The sequence below is a fragment of the Sceloporus occidentalis genome, unplaced genomic scaffold (assembly GCF_023333645.1).
Source record: "Sceloporus occidentalis isolate IW3139 unplaced genomic scaffold, rSceOcc1.0.p SCAF_14, whole genome shotgun sequence".
Taxonomy (NCBI): Eukaryota; Metazoa; Chordata; class Lepidosauria; order Squamata; family Phrynosomatidae; genus Sceloporus; species Sceloporus occidentalis.
In genome coordinates this window covers 6,942,309-6,968,801 of record NW_028316994.1, presented here as the reverse complement: position 1 = coordinate 6,968,801, position 26,493 = coordinate 6,942,309, and the positions used below count along the sequence as shown (strand labels likewise).

The window sequence follows — 26,493 nt, the reverse complement described above, 5'->3', positions numbered from 1 at the left end:
CTGATTTTATAAACTCCTTTCTTACTTAATTTTTCTTTTGATTTTCTTTCCTTGGGAAGGCTGGTATGTTTCTGTTACCTGCAGTGCCCCCCAGAGTGCTTAAAAGAAAGAACTGAGCCAATTACCTCCTCCTCTCCTTTGGTGTTATTATCTTTCTATTGCAGTTGCCCAGGTAGGCTGAGAGAAAGTGGTTTTCTTAAGACCACCTGGTGACTTCATAACAGAGATGAGATTATTTGGATCTAGGGTTTTCTGATTCACAGCTCACTCTCTCAGCTGCTGCTATACTTGAAGAAGGAAGGCTATTTGCATCAAGAAAGGCTGTTTCCTCCAAAAGGTCACAAATCAGTAAAATGTAGGCTGTGGTCATGTACTGAACACCAGGCAAATATGGCAAAGTCCTACAGGAGGTGCCATTAAGTAGAGTAAGTAGCTCTTTGCCTTCTGTCCATGTCATCATCTTAATCTGTAAATGGCATTTTTTAAACCGAGTAGTGGAAGTTCAGGCTGGTGTGCCACTGGTTATTTTTTTAATCTGTGGATTCCTCTGCAGCAGATCCTCCATTTCTATCTTGTAGGGCCTGTAGAGTCCTTATGTTACAAAATGTAGAGCTGTGGTTATTCACCTTTGGCTGGCCAGATGATTTGGACTACAACCCCTAGAATCCCTGACCATTGATATACTGGCTGAGATCGCTAGGAATTGAAGTACAAAACTTCTAGGAGGTATGTTGAGAAGGCCAGGAAGTAAACTAATGTAGAGGATAATATAGAAGAAAAAATGTGACTGAGGAAGGAGGTGCACATTTTAGGATTGTGTGAGTAAATGGAATGTGAGCTAATCAACACCTTAACACTGAGGCTGGTTGAATAATGTACTTAGGAAAATGTAGCTGGAGCTGTTGCTTCAGCTAAAGGCCATCTTTTCACAACACTTACAATGGTCCCTTGCTCCCTGGAAATAGTGCTACTGAGGCTGCACCTCAGAGCAACACTTACTTGGAACAGTGCCCATCAGTCAAAGTGGGATTGACTTCTTTATCCTAACACAGGGGTGAAGAGAGTTCTCTAGAAGTTGTTGAACTTCAATTCCAAACATTTCTCCTCATTGTTTGTGTTTGTGAAGCTGGTGAAAGTTGTAGTTCAACAATATTTGGGGAACTGCATGAGCTTTACCCCTGTCAAATCATAGGATCCTGTTGCAAGGATAGGTATCCTTTTCTCCCATTGATTACCATCTGAAGTGAAAACCAGTCTTGCCAAGCATTTCCCAAATGCAGCAAGTACATTGCCGTAAATCAAAAGCCTCTTGGACTGGGTTAAAAGGGTTGATTTGAGGAGGATAATTAGAGGTTACTATGCAAATGCTAGTTTCTTTTCAGTGAACTCTACTAATCATAATCATGATAGATACAAGGAGGTGTTCTTATGCGCAAGACATCAGTTAAACTACCATAGGTAATAATATCCAATAAATGAACTGGGATTAAAAAAAAAGAGTAGCGGACTTATCAGTGGTATGGCTGACCTTCTGTTTCTGTTGTCAGTTTTACTATTTGAATTTGAAGGGTGGCACGGTATATTGACTGGTCTTTGGCATAAGGCTACTGTCCCATCTGTCCTTTTAAAAATATTTAATTTTCAATAAAATTTGGCAAGCTTTTGCTTCTGCATCAAATTCTGCTTTCTCTGCTCCCTCCACTTTTTAAATTACTGTTGTTTTGAGATGGTGCCTGTGGTCCAGCTATTGCTGCATCTTCTTTCACCATTGGTCAGATGTTACAGACACTCAGGCAGCTTTGTCCCAGTATATGTTGGCTGGCTTCTCTCACTATAAGCAATACTGTTTTCAGCACATTTCTTCCATGTTATCTAGTGAATGTCACCTTCAAAGTTGTGTTTGTGTACCCCTACCCTTCCTTCTAAAATAATGAAGGAAAATGTAAAGTTTAACACCCAAGGGAGCTCAGTGTTTGGGTTCAGAAGAAGGGGATCAAATATTTTTAAAATCCTGCTTTCCTAAGGTTTCATACATTAGTTACAGTCTTAAAAAAGATGCCTGTGTTAGCTGATCATATAAAAAATAAAAGCTAGGGGAAGAGGAATCTAGCAGCAACCTGAAGACTCATTTATTATAAAACTAAAGCTTTATGGGATATCATTTCGTTTCTTCACAGTGCTTCTGGACAAGTGAATTGATATTCACAAAAGCACACACAAAATGGTTAGTCTAATTGGTACTGCTAGATTCCTCTTTCCCTTCTCTCCTCTTTTCCTTTTATTGTTCACATATGTCACAATATGTCATGAACTTATTTAGCATTGCACAAATCAGAAATGTTGAGACCATGATCCTATTCCCCACCTACCTGCAAATCATCTCCTTTGAACTCAATGAAGTGTACTTCTGAGTAGAGATACTTAGGATTACAAGCTAGTGTATCAGTCAGATCACACCAACACACACTTTTATTGTCACAAAGTACTGTTCTGTTTGGTGACTACTTCTTGCAGTTTCTTGGCACTTAGATTTTCAAGCAGATACTTTTGCTTAAGAGTCTTAAATGTGGTTAGAGAGAACCAGAGACTCTTCATTTCACAATGGTTCCCTGTAAGGCGAAGTAGATCTGTAGTGCAGATGATGTACTCATGTGCAGAAACAGTATGAACGGTATGGTTGCAAACATATATTTTAATAGCAAGCAGTCAACATGCACACTTTAGGGAGTCTGAAGTGTGAAGCCTAGGCTTGTTTGCTCAGAATCAGAAGGGCTGCCCAATTCCCACCTTGTCTTAGCAGGTTTCTCTTTGTAGCCAAGGCAAAAACTTTTCGATTAGGGATAGGCGGCTGTAGCTACAGATTCATTGGTCTGCCCAGGATTGCAGCTATAAAAAGATAGAAAAGGGATTTAAATCAGCTGTTTAACCAGATGATTTAAATCAGTGACTTACAGTGCTTTGATTTTAATATCATTCCATCCTGGCTCTGAATTGTCTATGCACATATTACTGCAGAGTAAATAAAGATGCAACATGGAAAACCCAAGTCCAAAACACACTGCAGGTTGAGACTACATAAACTGCCATGGGCCAGTGCTATGGAATTTTGGGAATTGTAGTTTATTGTAGTGCCAGAGCTCTCTGACAGAGAAGGCTAAGCATCTCAAGACTACAGTTTCCAGAATTCCCTAGCACTGAACCAGGGCAGTTAAAGTGGTCTCAAACTGGATTATTTCTGCAGTGTGTTTTGGGCCTTGGTCTCGTGCTTTAAGGAACCATGGTTTCCTTCACAAGAAGGTCAGTAAGAATGGACAAGATGCTCTGAAAGTCAGCAAAGTGTTTGATGTCTTCTAGTGCATGCTGTTCAGTTACAACAGCAATGAGATCTAATAGGCCTCCACTTTAACTAGTTGTGCTTTCTAGAACAGAGGTGACCTGGAAGTAGATTAGTGCCTGTTGGTAGATGATTGGGTGATTTGCAGTATATCAACAATGATTTCTCACTCCTTAATGTCAACTAATTCTACCATTATATTCCTGAAAGAGAAAATTGGGGTGAAGAACAATGGATTTTTGACAAAAGGACTTTTGAGCTTGTTTATGATACTGGTCACAAATTTCTGTTAAGTGTATGTCAGCACTTGTTTTGCATATGCACTGGCTTTGGGATTTTGGTGGAAATCAAAGCAGAACCCACAAATTTGAAGTGTGCTCTCTCTTATCTGGGAACAAAATTGGGGAACTGTTGGCCTTCCAGATGTTCTGGGGATACAAGACAAACCTTCTCAACAGTTGTGCTGAGGGGAATCGAAGTACAAAACATCTGGAAGGCTATAGGGTTCCCACTTCTGTTCTAGAACATGCCCCAGAATCCATTGAACACTTACTGATCCTTTATCCTTAGGTGTAGAAAGCTAGAAAACAACTGATTTGCATCATTTGGCCAGATGTCAGTCTGAAATAAAGTTGTAAATAGCTGCTGTACTATAGCAAGGGGGAGGGAGCAGAAAATAAAACGCACAAAATTCCATTATAAGTTTTGAAAGAATCATCTTAACAATGGCTTTATTAAAAGCCATGTTTTCCCTATTAGCTATTGGCTACTCTGTTGCTTAGTAAGTTGATTTTGCTAACCAAGCTGTGTCTGTTGGTGAGCAAATGGCTCCTGTTTTCTTAATCGGGGTGGGAGTCATGTGCCCCTCTGGATGTTGTTGAACTGCAACTCCCGACAGCCCCAGCTGGCACAGCCAGATATTAGGAATGCTGGAAACTGCAGTTCAGCAACATCTGGGGGGAGGGACTGCACAGTTCTAGCCATGCCTTACTCAGATTGTCTTTGTAGAAAGGGAAGAAACCTCTAGATCAGCTGAGGATAACCATAGCTCTCCAGATGTTGTGGCACTCTTTGTCCTTTGTCAGCAGGGCCAATGCTGAAGGATTATGGGGGTTGCAATCCAGCAACTTTTGGAGGGCTATAGGTGCTCATCCCTGCTCTAGATACCTTTTGGGTTAGAAGTGGTCAGTCTTTGGCTTACCAAATGTTTTGGACTACAGCTTCTTACCATTAACTATCCTGGGTGGGTTTGAAAGCTGAAACATCTGGTTAAGTATTCTCAGGATAACTTAAGGTGCCATCTGACCAGAAGGAACTGTCTTGGTTATTCCTGAGCTTTGAATAGCTGGTTGAGGTACAGGAATTGGCAGGTGAACCTTTTTGTGTTGTGAAGCTAGGTGTCTTCAGCTGCTGTTAATGGCACTGGAGTTGCATCCTGTTAAAACCCTTAAATTTCTGGCCCTCTCCCTTCAGTGATTGCTTTTCTAGTCTCCCCTCCTTCCCAGATTTCTGTTACTAACGAAATCAGATTTTTGACCACAGGAAATAGGTGGAAGGGGGTGCACTGAGAGGTACAAGCACTATCACTCTGTCAAGACTTGACAGTTCTAAATCTACAAGTCCATGTGTGCTTACATGGAGAATAATTCCCTTTTAATTCAGCGGAGCTTACTTTTGAGGCAATATGATATCACACAAACCTGCGTGTATTCTAAAGGCACCTTTAGAGATCACCCATCCCACCCTCCAGGTCTTTCAGTTGTTAAAGGACATTGTTTGGAGCTTCCCTTAGCCACCAGTATTCAAATCTTCTGTTGGTCTTCTGTGGCTCTTAAAAAGGATTATTCACGAATGAGGCATGAAGTGGAAGTCCTGATTTACAGTTCCCTGGTGAATTGTATGGCTATGTGGTGGGGGTCTAGCAGTTGGCAATAGGGAAATTCCTAACAGTGGCGTTTAAGATTCCTAACAGTGGCATTTAAGTAGCTGAAGAAGGATAGGTGTACTAGAGATTCCATAATCTTTGAAAAAGTAATGGAGTATTGCAGTCTAGGCTTAATATGCAAGGCAACAGAAGGAGGGGGCCATAGAATGGATGGAAAGAATAGGGTGTGCTACTGCAGGTGTTGGTCACGCTTTTAAATGCTTTACTGTGTGTCTTTTTAAAAGGCACGCAAGTAGAAAACCAGCAAAATGGAGATAACATGGGTAGAATCTGATGTCCTGGTGTGCCAATTTTTAATTGCAAGACTTGTTTTTAAAAAGGCGATAAATATCCTGATCTCCTCCTCACAGTGTAAATTGTTTTCATTCCACTCTACCACTTCAGGATTCTATTGTATGTTTAAATCAGGACTCTCAAAAAACAAAACGAGTGAGAACTCTAGCCAGAGAGCAGCACTAGTTGTGCTATGCAGTTTGATGTGTCAACATTTACTAGGTCTGCTTACACATGTGTATCAACATCAGTTGCTTTGGCATATCTGCAGTATGAGAAGAAGAAAAAACCTCCATCTCCTCCTGATCATCTAGACTTACAGCTTTTTCACCGCAGGCAAATAAGTCAACAGCTGTTCCCAAGTTTATATTACTGATTGGTAGGATTGCCAGCTTTATTTTTACCAGAACACAAAGCTTTTCCTAATGTAGGTAGGAAAAGGTTCAGTGAGCTGTGTTTCTGCTTGGCTGTGAACTGTGAAAGATACTGGAATCCTGCTAGTAAAAGTGGTAGCAATGTTACTAATAGTTGAGGGTTTTCTAAGCCAGGACAACTGCATTAGTAGGGTATTGTTAGGCTCTTACTTCCCTTCAGTCTACAAACCCTGCTCTTAGTTGCCTGTATATTCTTATGCTCTCATTCTGTGGTTGAGTTCTTTATGTTATAGCTTTATGCATTGTTAGTTGTTTCACATACATACATACATACATACATACGTTCTGGCATAGAGGGCATTTGGTTAGTCATGTGTTTTTCTCACCTACACAGGAACCTGGCTGGAGAGTGGCAGACAGCAAGCGCCCAGGGGCCACTAGGTAAGTGCTACCCTTAAATTGCCTTCTCCTAAAAGTACCAGGCTCCCCAAGTTAAAGCAACACTGCCAGATAATTTAGTCTAGGAATATAGCTGCTAGCCTGTCTCTAGGATTTACCACCAAATTTGATTAGTAAATGCACCCAACAGTTGTCTTCAGATTAAAATTCCAACAGGTCATCATTCTATAGTTTTGGCAGCCAGTTTCCATCTTGAGCAGGAAGGAGGCAGGAGAGGGCAGGGAATTCTTTGATCCATGAAAAGATCCCAAAATCCTGACCCTTGTAAAATGCAACTCAAGAAGTAACCAAGTAAGATTTATTAGGGAGATGTGCTTGTAAGGTGTATGAAAAATAATGGTGAAACTTCTTCTCCTGGGGAAGAGATGTATTTTCAGATTCCTTCATAGAGTTGAGCTGTGTTGAAAGTGAACCTTCTCACTCCCCTTTAAGGTCTGTTGCAAGACTAGTCTGAAGCATTCATGTATCAAAACAGGTTTTTTTTCTCCTCTTAAAATTGGCTTCCATCATAGTCCATAAGGACAGCTTGTGTTATCAAGTCAACTGGGAAAATGGCAAACAAGTGTCAGGACAGAATACTTTTGTGTTTAACAAGTGGAAATTAACAGGGGAAGCTTTTTGTAGGATAGAAGTAGAAATCTGTGGATTTCTAGATGTTATACATTTGTTTACCTCTTTCAGTTTTTTTAAAAAATGGAAGCCTGAATCTGAATCCTCATTTGCCTCTGTTTAGACTTTCTCAGTAGAGGACTCCAGCTTTGTCCTGCCTTTACCTTCTAACTTGTTTTTCTCTTTTTCATTTTGAAGCATTGACGCTCTATAAAGTATGAAGAGAGCCCCTCTATAGTAAAGGAAACATGGCAGACAAGAGGAAGCTACAAGGTAAGATAGTCTGTCTACACTCTTGATGGCTATGATTACTGGTGCCAGCTAGGTAGCTGGTTTCTCTAGAAGACTGGGGCTGTTTTGATCAGAACTGGTGAGTGGGTGCCAGGACTCTTGAACTCTCTAGAGAGGATGAGGTCTAGTTGAATAAGCTGGAAAAAGAGCTGAGGAAAGAGAAGACATTTTGAAGTCTGACTTAAAATATTAGGGGTTAGAAACTATGTTTTTTGGAAGAAGAGGGGAATTTTTAAAAGGCAAATAGTTGTTGTCCTGAATCTTCTTATTAATCTCAACTAGGACAGATCCATCAAATCAGTGGAATTTACATAAGAGTTAATGCCTAAATCTTCACTCATTTATGTAGGTCTTCAGTGGGTCTATTTTGGTTGGGACTACCAGTAGGATTGAGGCCTTGCTTGGCTGTGAGTAGAAAGGCAGGCCAACTAAATCAGTAAGGTAAGAGCGAGGGTGTTAGAATAAGAGACAAATACTATACAACAAGTATACATATCCATGGGTATCCATGTTGGCTATACAAAATGCAGTAACATCCAAAATCTACAGAATAGTTATGCTTTTATTGGACCAACAAAAATGCACAATAAAACAAGGGTGGGGAGCCTCTTTCAATCACAGAAGGCTGAATTTGATTTTGGAAAAATTTTCAGGAGCTGCATGAGGGTGGGTGTTAAAAGTGGAAACCCAGATCTCAGCTTATGGCTTAACACTTTAGCTTAAAGCTTTTCTTGCTAACATCTAAGCCTTAGGCATTTCAGCTTTTCAGGATGAGTCAAAAATGGTAGAAGACATAAGAAAATTGTCAAACAGGGCACATGTAATCCTTTGGTCTCATAGAAGAAGGGAGACTTGGATGTCAATGGCAAAATTGGAGCCTCAAGACGTGAGGTTCCCACCTCTTGCTGTACCACTCTCCTCTGTTCAGTTTCCTTCCTGTGTTCTGTCATTCCCCCCAGCAGTGATTTTTCTTTCTCCACCTTTCCAGGTGAGATTGATCGGTGTTTGAAAAAGGTATCGGAAGGTGTGGAGCAGTTCGAAGATATCTGGCAGAAGGTGAGCTGCTTTTTTTGCTTTCTGAGTCCTCTTTTGAATTTCCATCCCGCCTTGGTCTCTTGGATCGTTATAGCATCTTGTGTTTGCCCTTCTTGCTGTGTCCACCCAAGTTCTTGCTCCTTCTCTTTTCTCCTCCTCATTTTAAAAAATCCTTTTGGCTTGCTGCTTCAGCTGCCCCATTTTGTTCTTGGCTGCCCCTCCATGACACCTGAGTTCTCCTATCTTTATCACACTCTTGTTTTTTCTCTTTTTTTCTCTCTCACTGTCTGTGCTACAGCTCCACAATGCAGCTAATGCAAACCAGAAGGAGAAATATGAAGCCGATCTGAAAAAGGAGATTAAAAAACTCCAGGTAAGAATTTGGCAGGACTGATTTCAAAGTTTTTTGTTTGTTTGGCTACCTTTCTGAAAATCTGGCTAACTGGTTGGCTGAGTGCAAGGGGAGATAGTGATGATCTTAGAAGTTGGAACACTGGAGTCCTTTGGAGAGATCAGAGGAAGATGGGATTTTTTATCTCATGTTGGTGAAGAGCAAAAGAAGTGGTGGTCTAGAAACTGGGGACCTCACCCTTTGGGAGAAAATGAATTAAATGTATTGTGATAGGGGAAATTCTAGCTACGTTCCTATGAGCTGGGATGCCTCAGTTTAGTGAAAAAAAGAGTAAGGATGTGTGCTTTCTCAATCTGGTGACCTCAAGAAATATTGGACTCCAACATTTCCCTCATAGCCAGATAGATTTGTCATTTGAGGATTAGGTTGCGGGAGACTATGATAGCGGGACTTGGAACAGTCCTGGGTTATATAAAGGGTAACATGATTAAAGAGTTACTGAACACTTGTCTTTAATTGGGTTTGGAATGGAGACTGTGGCCCTCTAGACGTTTTTTGAACTGCAGCCTCCATAATCCTGCCATCATCTCTAGATCTTATTGCCTGTAGGAAGCAATTGGTAATTTGCTCTTTCTCTCCGAATAGTGCTCCATTCAGTAGTCTGTACTGCTGTGGCTGGAGATCTAAAGATGATCTCCTTTGTCCACCAAATCTTCTCTTTCACTTCTCAACTTCTCTTTTTTTATTATTCTACAGAGACTGAGGGACCAGATCAAGACATGGGTTGCATCCAATGAGATAAAAGATAAAAGGCAGCTAGTAGACAACCGGAAACTCATTGAGACGGTAAGCGGACGGGAGGGAAGAATATGTGACCTGGTAGATACTAGTACTCAGCAAGATCCTGAATTATTCCTTTTTGGAAGTTATGTGTTATGCATTAAATGCATAAATAGGATGTGCTATACTTCATTTTGTCTTTTTCATGCCTATTCTTAATGATGCACCCAGCTAGTTTTTGTTCTTTATGTACTTGAATGTGTAAGTTTAACTTTGCTTAGCTCCTCCCTCATGGTGTTGCAATTGGCCAGTAGCTAGTGTGACCTCATAAAGGTGATCCAGCTGACCATTATAGTCTAGATATGGGCTGAATGACAAGAAGAAAGAGCTTTTGTAGGGAGTCAGTACCCTGTTGGCAAAGGCCTCCTGAGTGAGGCAGTATGGGATAGATGGTGAGGGCTGGAATGTTTTGCTTTGGTAGATTGCTTCTTGGACACCTGAGGAAAACTCTATTGAACTGTGAGCTGAGACTTTCCTTTGGGAATGTGTTTTCACTTGCTATATTTGCATGGGTCAGGCTGAGGCTTGTGTTTCTTGTGACCATCTGTATACACTGGCATTGTCTATTCTTTTTCCCTTTTCTCTCTCTTTTTTTGCACTTATAGAAACATGTTTATCATTTTCCAGCTCAGACATATCAAGGCTAAGTGCTGTTCGTTTGTTATGATTTTTTAAAGGGGGTGGGAGTGATCACAGGTCAACAATCTGCTGTCTGCAAGCACAAGAAATATATATTAGTTGTGTCATTCAAATACGGGGACTAATTTGTGCATTAAATGGCTGCAGGCATTGACTACTGCAGAGTTTGAAAAGGTTAATTTTTTCAACTTGTATGTACAATAGTCAAAGGCATTCCCCTAGCTCTTCAGTGCATGCTGTATAATTGAAAAGGCATTTGTGCATGCACAGTTAGTGCAGGTGCAGCTCGACACCACAATATTCTCTGGAAATATCATTAATCAAGAAGGTGGTGTGTGAAGCATCCCTCAGGAGTCATGTTTTCAAGTACTCAAATTGTCATTTCCATTGTGATAAAGTGTAATGTGATACTTCAGACAGAAATGAAAGAGAAGATATTTTGAAATGCTCCCCCAACCCCCTTTTGTTTTGAAAATACAAGAGCAGACCAAATATGTCTAAGAAAAGAAATAGTATACCAGTAGAAAGTCATTCTAGCCAGAGTAGTCCTTTCTTGCTGCACTGATTTTCACTGACAATAAGGGCTTTCTTTTACTGTACGAGTAATTTAGAAATAGTGATCCATTAATTGCGCCTTTAAGTAGCTAATCCATTCTATCTTATCACTTAGAGGAGTCTACAGTTCAATCTTGTGGTGTTAGACTAGATCTGCAGTCTGCGTCCAAATCTTTCTTACTTGAAGAATAAAAAACCCTACCAGTTTCCTGGAAGCTGGCAGAAGCAAGACAGAAAGAAACAAAGGCCTTCCATCCTTTAGCAGCCCACTTGATTTTAATGTTGGGCCCATTTACCTGCTTTCTACTTAGCTTGTGTTAAGTACAAGGTCGATCTACACATCCAGAAAAAGTACTCAGTCCAACTTGCCTGGAACTGTTTGATTTTAGAATTTAGGCCAGAGTATTCCTTGACTCAGCAGCACGAAATGGTCTCTAAACGCTTACTGTAGATTAGAGTTTCCATCTTCTATGTATGTAGTATAACAATCTATCCATAGTTGCTCTGATTGCAGGTCAAAAACTATGGATAAAGTATGTTTAGGATATGAACTAATCTTGATTTTTATGCAGTTTTTATCTTCGTCATTGCCACTGTTTATCTCATCCTTTTCATGATCACTGTGCAGTTTGGCTAGGACCTTGGTTTTCTCTCTGGCCCTTGGTTCCGTTCCTTGTCCTGCTGATCTTCCTGAATCCCTCTCATTTTTCTTTCCAGCAAATGGAGAGGTTCAAGGTAGTTGAACGTGAGACCAAGACGAAAGCCTACTCCAAGGAGGGGCTGGGACTGGCGCAGAAAGTGGACCCAGCCCAGAAGGAAAAGGAGGAAGTTGGGCAGTGGTTGACGGTGAGAAAGGGTGGTGGTGAACTGGCTAACCGATAACTGGAGGGGGGAGGGAAGATAGGTTTTGTCTGGAGACTTCAAAAGCAAGAAGGAGTTTTGAGGTTTGTTTTTTTTAAGGAACTCAAATTTAAAGTGTTCTCTTTTGATTGAAGTGGAAATCATGAATTGCTTTATAACATATTAAGCATATTACCTGTTTTCCATCCAGTAACTCTGCTGTAGCTGGTCTGGGGCTCAGAGAGAATCTCCACATCTGAGTTGGTAGTGACTGAAGAATCAAGTTTCTCTTATTTGCTCCAATACCTTGTTATTTAGAGGTCTTACTGTCTTAATTTTGTTTTATCATTGTTACATAGCTACTTTCCTTTTTTAAAAAAGTTTATTTATTTGTTTGTTTTTATTTATGTGTTTATTTAAATAGACCAAACCCATCCTGTGTTCAAGGGTCTCAGGCAGGAATGCAGTTGATAAAAGTAGTTTAATGGACAGTACTAAAATCCACAATTCAGTATGAGATCAGCAAAAGTATATCAGAGCCAAGCTGTGATCACAAAAGCCCAAACAGTTTGGTAAACATCCAGATCTTCACTTTATGTGTAAATGAAGGTAATGTTACCAGCCAGATCTCTGTTGCATGGGGTTCCATAAACAGAGGCCCTCATTTGAAATAGCTCTGCCTTGCATCACCTCATACACCAATGTACTGTTCCTGAAAGTAAGACACAAAGGAAAACCCTTTTAGCTTATTGTAATGTTTGGGCAGTGTATACAATGTTCGTATTAACAAAATGCTTTGTTAGTATTATTGTTTTACCTTGGTAATCTTCTGAGACTGTGTGTGCCCTCCAAAGGCTGGCTAAAGAATGATCTGTTTCCCCCTCCTTGCTCTCTCTCCTTTCCATCTTCACTGTACCAGAATACGATAGACACCTTGAACATGCAAGTGGATCAGTTTGAGAGTGAGGTGGAGTCTCTCTCTGTCCAGACACGTAAGAAGAAAGGAGACAAGGATGTGAGTTGATTGATAAAACTTTTTCTGAGAGTCTGTATACATGAAGAGAGTGGGGCCCATGCATGGGGAAGTAACATGGCTTCACAAGTTAAAAAATTAGAAGGGGGGTATATGTGGAAACTGAGATTTCTGGGGTCTTGCAGGTAGGATTTGGCACCCTCGGTGGGGCAAAGAAAAGGATAGGCAAAGGCAAAGACAACCATGTAATAAACTTGACAGTCACTGAGATCTGTTGCCAAAACTCTGTGTGGTGAATGTTGTGCATTTCAAGAGGCAGTTCAGGCTTCACTTCTGTCTTAGGGTTGGAAGAGAAGGGACAGTGTTTCTTCCAGAACAGTGTCCAGAATCTTCCATTATCTTAAATTGCATAGTGTATCTTGTCTCAAAAGTGTGGGTGGAGAACATTAGGAAATATGTATATGCAAAGAAACCATAGCAGATCCTCCAAAGAGTAGGCACTTGAGAATAGGGAAGTTCAACAATTGGATTTCAGTGTAGCTTAGAAGCACACCATGAGGCATAAGCAAAAAGACAGTCTGTGTTGTGCCCAAATTGTTAACAGATTTATAGGCAATTCTGCACTGATGAGGCTGTTTCTAAACCAATGTGGATTGGGATTAAATAATAAGACCTGTTGGCCTTGAATACCATTCACACAAATTTATGTATTTATTTATTATACAGTACTTATATCCTACCCAATGTCCTCTAAGGGTTCGAGGCAGCTTGTGCTTCTACTCTCACTAATTTCATTATTGCAACAAGCCTGTGAGGTAGGCTAGGATGAAAGAAAGTGTCTGGCTCAAAATGAGCTTCATGGGCAAACAAGGGTTTTAATCTGAGTCATCCCATTTGTAGTCAGACGTTTAAACTGTGTTGGTGCTCTCTACCTTTGTCCTCCACCCCGCCTGCACACAAACAGAAGCAAGACCGGATAGAAGGTCTGAAGCGGCACATTGAGAAGCATCGGTACCACATTCGGATGCTGGAGACAATTTTACGCATGCTGGATAATGACTCCATTAATGTGGACTCCATCCGCAAGATTAAAGATGATGTGGAGTACTATGTAGACTCCTCGCAGGACCCTGACTTTGAAGAAAATGAGTTCCTTTATGATGACCTCGACTTAGAAGACATTCGTGAGTTTCTCTTGGGCTGTGGGAAAGTCCTTTTGGTTAGAGATAGGTGTGTGAGACTGAAGTAGACTCTGTCTGCAGGCCTTTTTCTGGGGGAAGCTGGTATTGCACTGACAGTTATGGTAACTGTAAAGGGACAAACCATTTAAAGACTACTGGTTTTTCCCTTCCAAGGAAAGCTGTACACTGAGAGGATACTGCCAGTTTGAGGGCATTATTTGTTTTGCTAAGCACCTATGTGCTGAAGTCAGCTAATTTATTGGGCAGATGCTTTCTCACATTGGACTCAGCATTGGTAAGAATCTGCTATGGTCCTTTATATCTTACTGTATTTGGTCATTGTTCTGTTTCATTACTTGAATTACTATTCAGGTAGCAACATAGTTTGATCTCTGCTTTGTTTACTTTCACAAAATGCCACAAAGCATGTGCTGTTTTTTTGTGTTTGAAAAACAGTGCTTGGGAAAGTTACTTTACACTACATTGCCCAGAATCACCCCAAAATTGTGCCTTTTTTAACTGATCCAAGTTGTGGCCATATGTGTATGTGTTTAAGTTCACTTCACTTGAGTTCACTCCTTAAGTTTACTTCACTTGATTCCTATAGTCCATCTTGTCTTTAAAACTTGCAAGGATGTCAGAATAAGTTTAAAAGCCATAGCAGTTTCCTCTTCTGAAGTAAGGCCTGTGAGACCTATGCCTTGTTACAACTGTGCCACCTGGTGGATTGTGGTGATGTTCAATTGATTATCTGTAGCTTTCTTCCCTAATTTGTAAAGCATCTCCTTTTTCTTGGCCCTGCAGCACAGGCCCTGGTAGCCACTTCCCCACCCAGCCACAGCCACATGGAGGATGAGATGTTCAACCAGTCCAGCAGTACACCTACATCCACCACATCCAGCTCCCCAATCCCACCCAGCCCTGCAAACTGCACGACGGTAAGGAAAGTAATCTGTTGTGATACTGGGTTTCTGGGACATGTACAAAGAGCAGTGTGTACTTCTTTCAAGAAGGTAGTTGGGGTAATGATTCCTCCTACTGTGATGTTTATGCAAACCTTTCTCCCTCTAGGAAAACTCTGAAGATGATAAGAAACGGGGACGGTCAACAGACAGTGAAATAAGCCAAGTGAGTTGAACATCCAGGGCTTTGGAGGAGGGGCTTTAGGTTTGTTTTCCTTGTTCAAGGAAGGAGCAGGGGAAGAATGGGACTCATCGGCTACAGCAAATTCATAAGCATGATTTCAGTTGTGCTGTATTCCTTCTGTGGAGACTGTACAGCTTTCAGAATGTATATGGGCATGTTGTTTGCTTTAAGAGTGACCACCATGAGGCTGTGGCAGAGCTGGCGAAGCTGGCTTTTCCCTTGCCCACGCCTTTTTCGGACGGGTTCAAGGTGGATTGGGATTGTGGTGTGTGTTTGCCAGGCCCCAATCCATCTTCATAAGGGCCAGCTTCAGGTCTAGGGGAAGGAAATATGACCTGCCGAGGGTCATCCATTGGGTTTCCATAGTCAAGTTGGAATTGGAACCCCGGTGTGCCAGAGTCCCAGTCCAGCACTCACACTACTATGCTACACTGGCTCTTGGGAAATGATTAGAAGCCTAAAATCTTTTCTCTGTTTTCTGTTCTCAGTCCCCTGCGAAGAATGGTTCAAAAAGCCTCCACAACAACCACCATCAGCCTCCTCCCACTATACCCTCCAGCTACCCACTGGGCAGTAGCTCCAGCACCTCATCCTCACTGGGGAATGGGCCTGGTTCCAACAGCAATGGAGCTGTGGCTGGCAGCGGGAATGCAAGCAGCAAAGCTAACCCTCCGGCAGGGCATGCACCCACCACCCCAACCCCTTATGCCCAGGCTGTGGCACCCCCACCCACCAGCACCAATGCCTCGCAGCCCCGGCCTCCCAGCACCCAACAGAATGCCAGCAAGCAGAATGGGGCGACAAGTGAGTTTTTGTGGACCTGAGCCCAGGGTTAGAGGGTGGCTGGTTTCTGTAATATTCCTGGGTAGAAGGTGTCCTAGTGCTGCAGGGTTATGGATTCTAAAGAAAGTGCTTTTTAGCTACTGTGAAGCATAGGAAATTTGTGAGCCTTCATTAGTATTATGAAGGCTCACAAATTGCCTGTGCTTCACAGTAGTCTCCTTGATCTCAATTTCTTTGATCCGGAAGTGCTTTGGATTTTGGATTTTTTATACCTGTAATTGTGTATATGTACACAAACAGATATCTTGGAGATGGGATGCAGGTCTAAACCCAAAATTAATGTTTCATATACACCTTATACACATAGCCTGAATGTAATTTTATACAATATTTTAAATAATTTGATGCATGAAGCAAAGTCTTGTGTACACTGAATTATCAGAAAGCAAAGTTGTCACTATCTCAGTCACCCATGAAAACAGTTTTGTTGTTTGGAGTATTTCAGATTTTGGAATTCCATATAAGTGAGAGACAATCTGTATAGCATATACAAGTGGTCTAGGGAAGGAACCATTTCACAGTGGTAGTGCACATGCTTCACATGCAGGAGGTCCCCAGATAAAATTGGTTTGTGTAGCAGGTGATGAAAGACTTAATCCTGAAACCCTGGTGAAGGTATTGCTGGTTAGATTCTGTTGTTTATTATTATATTTATTGGTATCCTGCCTTTGTCCCAAAATTGGCACTCAAAGGTTTGCTGGATTAATGGTCTAAATTGGCATAAGGTTCCTGGCTATGTGAAGGCAGGCCCTTCCCCTATAACTATTGTTCTCTAAAGCAAGGTGGCCAAGATGTATTCCTGGGAATGTTGTGGAACTGCAGCTCTCATATCGCAAAGTTATAGCTAATGGTGAGGAATGCTGGGAGTTTGCAGGCCAACAATATTTGGAGAACTACACTTTTCTCTCACTGCTGTAAAATGTTACATTGGGGAGAATATGCAGGATGGGTGGAAGCATGAAAGATACAGGATATATGTGAGCAAATGACAGTGTACTTAAGTTTCATTGGTATTAAGGATAGACTAAAGAACGCAAGGTTTCTGAGGAGGTGCTTGAATAAAAAGGAAGGGACATTCCAGGCCTTCATGATCAGTAATGGGAGAGTATAGTCACCTCTAAAAATAGTTTTAAACATTTTATCCTCAATTTGTGGAGCAGAAAAATACTATCATACAGTGGTGTTCTTGGCTTGCCTCAAGTGTGGGCAAAGTGCTGCCTTCCTAATGTTGTTGGACTGCAACTCCTAGTATTCCTCACCCTTGCTAATGCTGGCTAGGGCTGGTGGGATTTGTGATCCAGCAATGTCTGGAGGGCTACACTTCACCATCATTGGTTTTGATAGTGTTGATGTGATAAGCTCTTTTCTGGTTGTGGCAGTGACTGCTCCATACCAGCTGGCATTAATCTTCTGTTATAAAGTGCTGAGGAAAGAAGGGGATTTTTACAGGTGCATCTTTTACTATTGCAAAGTTGCAATGATGGGGAAAAGTACACCTGATGGATGTTCTGCTTCAGAGCTCCTTAAATTAACAGAAGTCCTGAAAGGTTTTCAGCTTGGGTGGTAGTAATTTCTACAAATGCTGGTTTTCCCCTGTCTTTCCCTGGCCCTCTTGCGTATTAATTGCCCCACTCTCTCCCACCTGCAAATTTTCCTGTGAGCTGCAGCTTGCTCTAGCTTTTTTCTTGTACTATAGAAAAACTGTAAAACAATTATCAGAGCCTCATTTCTTATACAGTTCTTGTTAATGCTCAAGAGTAACTAGTCCTCACCTCTTCAGCTGTGACTTTTTAACAGCAGTTTGAACTGCAGAGAACTAGCAGGTGATACTGCTCACTTCCTTCAGGCAATTTATAGGCTTCACCTGCAGATTCCTGCATAGGAAGCTGCATTTAAAGGTGCAAAAGCAGGTGTTAGGGTGTAGTCTTTCTGGTCAGTTGTAACTGTAATGCTGTGAGGTAGGCAGGTACAGAGGCAAGCTGAAGGTTTGATCTGTTCCACTGAATTCTTGACTGGACAGAAAACTGAACTTAAGCCATGAAGCCCAGTGTTCCCTTATCCATGCAGCAATGGGATTGTTCAGTATAAAAGTCAAGCCAAAAAGTTCATCTGTTCTATCTCCTTGCCCAGGTTATAGCTCTGTGGTAGCTGACAGCAGTTCAGATTCGACACTAAGCAGCGGCAGCCAATCGTTGCCTAACCAGACAGCGTCGCACAACCCGCCCAGCGCTTCCACGTGAGTGTCTCTGATCTCTTCAAAATATGCTTATTCCCTCATTTCCACTTACCTTCCCCTCTGTGTACTCAACATGCTCTCCTCTATATCTGACAGTCACACAAAGTCATTCTGATTTTGTACTAACATTATTGGCTGCCTGCCTATCAGTTTTGCAGGTTATCTTTAAAGTGGTAGTATGAACATTTCAGAGTTGCCTGCAGTATAAGGCTTCTAAATTGCTTTCTTTGATATTTAACTCTTGTGAGCACTAAGTGCAGTTTGAGAGCCTGTTATCTGTTCTGTGCCATCAGTCTTGGAGATTTGACTTGTGGGTTCAAGGGAGAAGGTCTTTTTTAGTACTAGAATTGCAGCTTTGGAATGCTCTCAGAATTGACAATTGATTAGGCTTCTTGTCTTCCACTTTGTTGATAGATTTTCATAATGTGCTTGTTCAAATGGGACTTTTTTTAGGGTTTTGTTGGTCCCCTACATTTGAAGGTGTCTTCTTTTCCTGCTGGTTTAAAAATATTTTTATGGATTGTTCAAGTGTTGTTTTTTTAAAATCTGTATTTCACTAAAATGGAAAATGACTGTATAAAAGTTAGAATAAACCTGCTATCTATGGTGGGTATGGTTTTGTGCCTGAAAATTATGTGCATGACTAGAGAGAAATTGCAAAAACATCTCTAAGAAATATCATTACTCCTTCCAAAATAAGCTTGATGATTCTAAAACCCCTCAAGGTAGTATGCATGAGTTAAAATACTTAAAAATTGCTTCAGATTTCATTTGTTTTTAAAAATCATCTTACTTTTGAAGTGTTTTATCTATTTTTCAGAATAGCTCATTTTTCAGAAGGTAGCTGATATCAGAATGTTGAACACAGATAGACCTCAGTTAATGAAGTAGATGTGTTCCCATGCATTACATTTTAACAAAAAAAAATGACAACAGTGGTAAAAATAACATGGAAAAGAGAAATAGTTTCCTATACCAAGAAAAAATAAGAGCAGTTCAACATGTTTTGTCTGTGTTTTTATTCAAAACTAACAATATGCGCATGTGAAATGAAATAACTAGGCCAGTTACTGGAGATAGGCCGCTGCCACTTGGCACTGAAACTTTGCATTTCTTCAGCCTCCCTTCACCATCTTCCCAATACTGAAAATCTTTTGACTAGTTAGAGGAGGACAAGGAGGAACAAAATTTTGCACCTTCTAAAGACCACTTGATAGCTTCTTCCAAAATGCATCCAAGGATGACTTTTTCTTTCCCCAGCCTCCACTTTTCTTAGGATTTCCATTTTGGTGGCAGAACTTAAGCTCTATGCTTTTTTTTAAACTTGTTGGAAGGCAACAAGTCAAGCTTACCTGCTTTCCCATTCCCTCCCTTTTTTTGCTATTCATGCATGGTCAGTAAAGTATTTTGGAGACAGTTGCTTTTTATCCTGCTTGTTATAGACAGACATACACAGCTACAAGTAAGATCAGCTGTGGTAGAATCCCATTCTTTTCCAGCTTAAGCTTTATTACATATTTTACTGCAGACAATACTACTACAATCTGGCACTGAAACTTGTGTGTTTTCAACCTTCTTCCACCATCTTTCCAAGGCTACTTAAAACTTTCCAACTAGGAAAAGGGGGACTGGGCAGGCATAAAAAGACTTTCTAAAAAGAAGCTTCTTTGCCAGAGGCTTTATTTACTTAGGCATGCCAATACTCTATAGGAAATCCATCAGCTACCTGAAAATAGTACCAGTAAGAAATCCAGTATCCCATACTTCATCAGTAGTTTGAAACAAAACAAAAAACTTCAGTGTCTAAAGGTAAACATAAACTGGTCAAGCATATTTCTCTAGACAGAGAAGGTGTGAGACCATCACCAAAAAGGTCCTCTGGTAGTGTGATGGATCCTACCAGCAGATCAAAGATGAAGGCTCTTTCTTAAGGTTTGGCTTGCTCATAAGGGTGCAGGTAGTCCTTCAAATAAAAAGGTTCTAAACTGTTTTAGGTCTTTACATTTTAAATCAGTATGTTAAATTGAGCCCCTAAAACATATAGGCAGCCAATTAACTGATAATAGTTTTGTATAATAAGCACTAAATGTGTACCTCTCATGGATATTCTAGAAGCAGCATTCTATACTAGTTGACATTTACAAGCACTCTTTAAAGAGAGTCTCACCCCGACATTATAGTTCTGTAGCCTGGATGTAATCAGAGCATGTGTAACTGAAGTAAGGCCTGCTTTCTCCAGATAGGGATACACCTAGCAGTCTACCCAAGATAGTAAAAGCAGTCTGAATTATCAGTGCCTCCATAGATAATGGCAAATTTAGGCAAATCCCTACACTACATATCTGGCTTCTTGGGAGGAGTAAGTGCATTGGACATTTCTTGTTTTACCCTATGACATTTCCCCCACCCCCCAAGTACAACAACTGCCTTGTGCTCCTTCCTTTGTATATTTCCTATTCTGTGAACTGATTTTTACAAAGGTTATCTGAAAGTTGTGCTCTCCTTCCCTTTGTAATCATGGAATCTGGAATAGGGGTGGAAATGTTATGCCCTTCAAGTGGTGATGGACTACATCGTCTATCATCTCTGATCATGGGCTGTGCTAGCTTGGGTTGATAGGAACCTGAATCCAACAATACCTGGTGGGCTGCAGGTTCTTCCCAGCCATGTAGAAGCCTAAAGAAAGGAAAAACCTGAATCTAGAAGCTTCCCTGAGCATTCTGTTGTGCTTATGGAATCCTAACATGTATACAGCCCTGCCCACAAAGAACTTGGGCAGAAGAAATAATACAGTATCAACAAACCTAAGGAAAGCGGCTCTCTGTTACTGCTATCACACACTGTTTTCTTTGTGCACACACAGCGTTGCTCTATATTGTAGTACTCAACTGTCCTTTCCTTAAATTTGTAAGGCTAGATCTGCTGCATGGCGATTGCTTTGTTCCCCTCATCTTCTTCTCTGGGAAGACTTGAGTGTCTGGGGGATTGGAGTAGCAGGTCCTGGCTTTAAGATACATTCTCACAGCTTCCATCTTTCTGTCTGCCCTCTTCCTGGCAGGAAGGAGCCCAGCGCAGCTCCTCAGCCACCAAGTGGTGGTAACAGCACTGGATCCAGCCTCCTGGTGCCTCTGACTGCCAACCCACCTGCCTCACCCACCCCCAGCTTTTCAGACAGCAAGCCTGCCCAGACTCTGCTCAACGGGCCACCCCAATTCAGCTCCACACCTGAGATCAAGGTGAGAGTCTGCCCTCCCTCCAGGGCTTGGGAGGGAAGCAGGGACACTGAGGAATTCTGGAGGCTGTTGTCCAGAAGTGTTAACTTTCTCAAGCTTTGCCATAGACCATAAGTCAAGCTGTTGTTATCCTGTGTTGGAATGTACTCTCCTCAGAGATTGGATCAGTTCCTATTCTCACTGCTTTTAGGAGGAGTGTGAAGTCTCTTCAGATTGGCCTTTTATATAGTTTTAATGGTTTTATTGTTCACTTTGTACTTGATGATGGTAGCTAGTGTTGTTGTTGTTTTTAGAGAAAATACAGAATAGGAATATAATATACACAGGGTCAAGGACTAGATTAATCTTGAGACCTTCTAAAATAATTCCCTTTTTCTTCTGTGGAACCCATATTGGTGTACATGGGTATGTTTGTTACATGCCATCCTTTCAACAATGAGAAATGTCAGTCTAAAATGGGGTAACTAGTCTGAGCTCTCCCAGTAACTTTGTGACTCTCACATTTACAACAAAGTTCTTCTTTAAAAACAAATAAACAAACAAACTTAACTCTCCCATAAGTCTCCATTTATATAGTTTATTTCTTGTCTGGCAGGCACCTGAGCCTCTAAGTACATTGAAATCAATGGCTGAGAGGGCAGCTATCAGCTCTAGCATAGAAGACCCTGTGCCATCTCTACACCTTGCCGAAAGGGGTAAGTGAAACAAAGGACATTTTTTCTGTGACATTGTGGATTGAAAGCAGGTCTAGCTGATTTCTGTGTAAAATAGCTCTGTAATTCAGATTCTCACCCAAGCTGTCACAGTATTTTGTGTGTGTGACAATCTAGATCTTTGGTCAGAAATCGGGTTTCCTGCAGGAAGAGAGATGGTGGTCCCCATCTCCAACTTTTCTCACCTTATCCTTTCTTGAAATTGGCCACTGGGGAAATCCTTTTGCTACAGATATTTCAGGTGGAAGAAGGACAAGATATAAATAAATAAATCCTTCCCTGCCAAATTTCTAGTTTGTGACATTTTAATAAATATTCTGAGAGACAAATAGAGTTGACAAAACACTGAAAACTCAAGAGTTCATGAGAACAATAAAATTGGATTCTCAGGCTCTGCAAGAAGAGAGATATTTTTCCCAAAGACAGGTTTTCAGTACAGTACTATAATCTTAACTGTAACTGACATTAAGAAGTGGAAGAAGACAAATTCATCTGGTTGGATCCTGGAGTGCCTAGTTACTATTGTTGGGGAAGGGGAGCCTTGGGAGTATGTGCTGTACAAAAAACTACTTTGCTAGGACCACTGGATTAGTATACTACGTGTTTGTGTGTGTGTGAGAGAAAGAGAGAGAAATCACCTCTGAGTGTTTTCCCCCTCCAGCTGATATCTTAATTACAAGCACGACCTCCCAGCCAGCCTCGAACCAGCCCCCCATCCAGCTATCTGAGGTGAGCATCCCCCTCTCACTTGGGGTGTGCCCTCTGGGGCCTGTGCCTCTCACCAAGGAGCAGCTCTACCAACAGGCCATGGAGGAGGCCGCCTGGCACCACATGCCTCATCCCTCTGATTCAGAAAGAATCCGGTAAGTAGGTGGGGATTTTGGGAGCTGGTGGCCATTGAGGGGTTGAGGGTAGGACAAGATTATTTTGGCACTGCAGGAAAATATGGGAACTGTTACATTAAAATAAATACTTTCATTTGGATGCTAGACTTCTCAGCCCTCTTATCTTTCTGGGTCCTGTTCTGCAAAGTTCAATATCTTCTACCTGTAAAAGGGTAAACAAACCCCCCCACCACCACCTCTGAAGCATAATATGGCAGTTAAAGGATGTAACTGATCCATCATCTTGCATTTTACTCTGTGAAGGAGAGCTGAGATGTTAGAGCGGGGGATGCTGGGAGACTGAATGGTGGACTCCTCATAGCAAAGAAAGTGAGATGACTTATCAGGACCTTTTTATCTCCTCCTGGAAAACTAATAAATATGTGCCTTTTTCCCCCACTTTCCACAATCCTTACCAACAAACTGTGTTCCTCTTGCTCTGCTTAGCCTACTAAAACCTTGTGTTACTTGCATTTTTTAAACAACTCATCCCTGCTTTCCTAAAACAGACATCAATCATTTCTGAGGTGAGGAGCAATAGCCTAGTCCCAGTTGTAATGGACTATAATTCTAGTTATTGCTGATTCTGTTCAGCAAGGCCATTAGGATATGAACACTTGAGGGCCCCTGTACTTGAACGTTATACCAGTGGGAGAACACTACCATTCAGACAGAGCTGGTAGTCAAGACTGTTGTCAGATCTTCTTGCAGATTCACTGTATGCTATCTCTTTTCTCTCACAAACCCATAGGCAATACCTTCCTCGGAATCCTTGTCCAACCCCTCCGTACCACCACCAGATGCCTCCCCCACACTCCGATACTGTTGAGTTCTACCAGCGCCTCTCCACAGAGACCCTTTTCTTCATCTTCTACTACCTGGAGGTAATATGTTGAACCCTTTCTAGGGTTTGCTGTGGAATCAAATTGCCCCCCCTCTGCTGTCCCCTCCCCCAAATTGGAGGATTTAAGGGTACCATTCTGCCCCTGTTGTGCTTCTATCTGGCGATATATATCCTATAGACCCAATCTCTTTGTCCCTTTCCACTTTGAAGGGCACGAAAGCACAATACCTGGCAGCAAAGGCATTGAAGAAGCAATCGTGGCGCTTCCACACAAAGTACATGATGTGGTTCCAGCGGCATGAAGAACCCAAGACGATCACTGACGAATTTGAGCAGGTAAGGAAGAAGGCACTATTGGCAGAATGGTTATCTTTACTAGGTCCAACCAGAGGATCAACAGCCTCTTTGTATGATGACAGGGAGAATGCAGAAGTGTTGAGGGCAGGGATGGGGATAGAGAAGGATACTGTGCTTTCACTTTTGGAGGGTTGGTAGTAGATGTAAAGGATGATACACTGCAGTTTCTGTCTTGGAAGAAACCTGGCAGGATGGACACTTTCTGAATCTTTCAGTCACCTTGTAGAGAGTATTAGGTGTGTGGAGGTGAGTGATGATAGCTGGATCAGCCAGAGTCAAGAAAGAGACAGAGTTCTCAAAGGGTCTATATTAATTATTTTAAATGTCCACATTGTGCAAAAGTCTTCAATACTTTCACCATGGCATGGAGAAAGATAAATCACATTTAAAATAATGGTTGGTAAAATACTGTCCTATAGTACAGGACTTTTGACAATTTTGCCTTTCTCTTAGCTTTGTTTTTACTCTAGTGGCTCTTTCCCCTCCCATTTTTCTTTTTTTGATGATAGAAGGGTCTGAGTTTCTTCCATGTCACCTTTCTCATATTCTAGTATGGGAGTGTGCAACTGTGCATGGACTGGGGGCAAATTCTCTTCCTAACCCCTGCAAAATGCCTATTTTTCTTTCCATTTCTCTTCCAAAATGGCAAGCAGAACTAATTTTGTATCAACTTCTGTCATCATTTTGGAAGGGAAATGAAGGGGAAAGTATGCATTGGTGGGGTCCGGTGCGGATCATTTTTGCGTTCATTCGAGTAGCTTAGAGTGTGATTTTCTGGTGTTTTCTTACCTAAAATCACACCTGGTTCTTTTTAAAGCTTTTTGGATTCAGAGGCCACAGGTGTGGTGTCCTGGAGCTGCCTGTTTTCCCCACTCCTGTTATAGAAAATACAAAACGTGGAGATTCTGGGAAGTTCAGTTGATGGGATCTTTTACAAAAAAAGCAAAGACACATGATCCTAGTCTTTCCTATCATCAAAGACAAGGGAGATTGTGGCACTTGTGAGTGCATGCCTCAATACCTTCTCCTCACATGGTGGAAGATATTCAACATACAGTCTCTGATGTTGGGTCCCAGCCAGTCACACAAATCTTCCTTTCATGCTCAGTGGGCATGTGATTTGAGGCATGGACTACTCCTTGCCTCCAGATAGGAAGATGTTGAGCTAATTTGACCCTGAGCACAAGGACTAAAGCATTCATTCTGACTTTGTGGTTATAAATCATTTCACAGCATCCTTTTGCTCTAATTCTGTGCAGGGCACTTACATCTACTTTGACTATGAGAAATGGGGCCAGCGCAAAAAAGAAGGTTTCACCTTTGAATACCGCTACCTGGAAGACCGGGACCTGCAGTGATGCCCTGGGGCCAGCAGGGGGTGCCAAGCCTTCCTTCCAGAGACAGCTGCGGTGCGGCAAAGGAAGACCAACTAATCTCTCACCTCACTCCATCTTCCCGCCTCCTGCGCATCATGATCCTGGGGGGACTGGGCGAGCCGCACGTTTAAAAAAATGCATGCAAGTTTTAAAAGTGACCGCGGGACGGAGGAGGGGCAGCGGCAGCAGGGTTCTTCTCTGCCTTTCCCATATTCTCTTCTGCCTATATGAAGAGATCAGGAAAAAAGATGGGAAAATACTCTTCATGTGCATCAGATTTGGGTGCGACAGTGGAGATTAAATTTTTTTTGAGAATCTCACCAAAGGAGTGATTTCCCCCAAATCTCCATTTTTGTGTGTATCCTAAATTAGAGAATCTGAAGTCCCATTCTCATTGCAGCGAACTCGAAACATCCCACCCTTGTTTGATTTTTCCACTTCTAGGCATAGACCTCACACCTCAATTGGCTACCATAATGTGCCCTAGTGACATTGAGGCATAGAGGCCCATAGTAACCACTGGTATAAGAACATCTCATGACCTTACTCCAAATCTAGCCCATTTGTTATGGCTGAAAATGTTGAAAATGCAAATGATGAATTTGTTATAAATTTTTGAAGAGATCCCTGCGACAAAATATTTTAATGGACTGCCCGTCTGTCACCAATTTAAGAGCTGCCATAATTTTCACTTCCTTTTATTGCAAGAAACATTCTGGGACATATGTAATGTCCACCAGCCTCACATCATCCCTTGGTCCTGAAATTTCTTTCCTGACTGAACTTAGACTTAACCAAGCCTGCTCTCCCACCAACTGCTGTGTCTCTCCTTCTTTCCCTCCCTTTCCAAAATTTTGTCATCACCCTAAATTTGGTATGAGCTCGTATGTATTCCGCTGCTCCTCCCACAGAGACCCTCCCCCTTGATGACTTGCAATTTATTCCAAATTGGAGGGGAAAGATTTGGGAAAACCCAGGGGGAGGTGGGAAGACTATGTTCCTCCCATCTCCTTAACCATGCCCCTGAACTGGAGCACCCTGCCCACGCCGCTGTTAAGATATTTTTTCGTAAGCCTATTTTCGTTTTGGAAAATATTTATGAATAAATAGTTTTCTATGAGTGTTCTTCTTCTCTTGTAGAGAAAGGGGGGGACAAGATAC

At 41.7% G+C, this 26,493-nt stretch overlaps 1 protein-coding gene across 1 annotated transcript in view; it reads left to right on the top strand.

The window, feature by feature from the left end:
* The window catches only part of CNOT3 (CCR4-NOT transcription complex subunit 3), a 31,199-nt gene extending 4,747 nt beyond the window's left edge, over window positions 1–26,452 (top strand). The window contains exons 2-19 of the mRNA XM_089481127.1: window positions 6,321–6,367; window positions 7,193–7,267; window positions 8,274–8,341; window positions 8,619–8,693; window positions 9,429–9,518; window positions 11,424–11,552; window positions 12,466–12,561; window positions 13,484–13,703; window positions 14,505–14,638; window positions 14,772–14,828; window positions 15,335–15,650; window positions 17,820–17,925; window positions 20,984–21,161; window positions 21,754–21,853; window positions 22,533–22,734; window positions 23,507–23,639; window positions 23,810–23,935; window positions 25,216–26,452. Coding sequence (XP_089337253.1) covers window positions 7,243–7,267; window positions 8,274–8,341; window positions 8,619–8,693; window positions 9,429–9,518; window positions 11,424–11,552; window positions 12,466–12,561; window positions 13,484–13,703; window positions 14,505–14,638; window positions 14,772–14,828; window positions 15,335–15,650; window positions 17,820–17,925; window positions 20,984–21,161; window positions 21,754–21,853; window positions 22,533–22,734; window positions 23,507–23,639; window positions 23,810–23,935; window positions 25,216–25,314 — 2,154 coding nt within the window. The 5' untranslated portion in view covers window positions 6,321–6,367; window positions 7,193–7,242 and the 3' untranslated portion in view covers window positions 25,315–26,452. The remainder of the gene's footprint in view (window positions 1–6,320; window positions 6,368–7,192; window positions 7,268–8,273; window positions 8,342–8,618; window positions 8,694–9,428; window positions 9,519–11,423; window positions 11,553–12,465; window positions 12,562–13,483; window positions 13,704–14,504; window positions 14,639–14,771; window positions 14,829–15,334; window positions 15,651–17,819; window positions 17,926–20,983; window positions 21,162–21,753; window positions 21,854–22,532; window positions 22,735–23,506; window positions 23,640–23,809; window positions 23,936–25,215) is intronic.
* The last annotated feature ends 41 nt before the right edge of the window (window positions 26,453–26,493 follow it).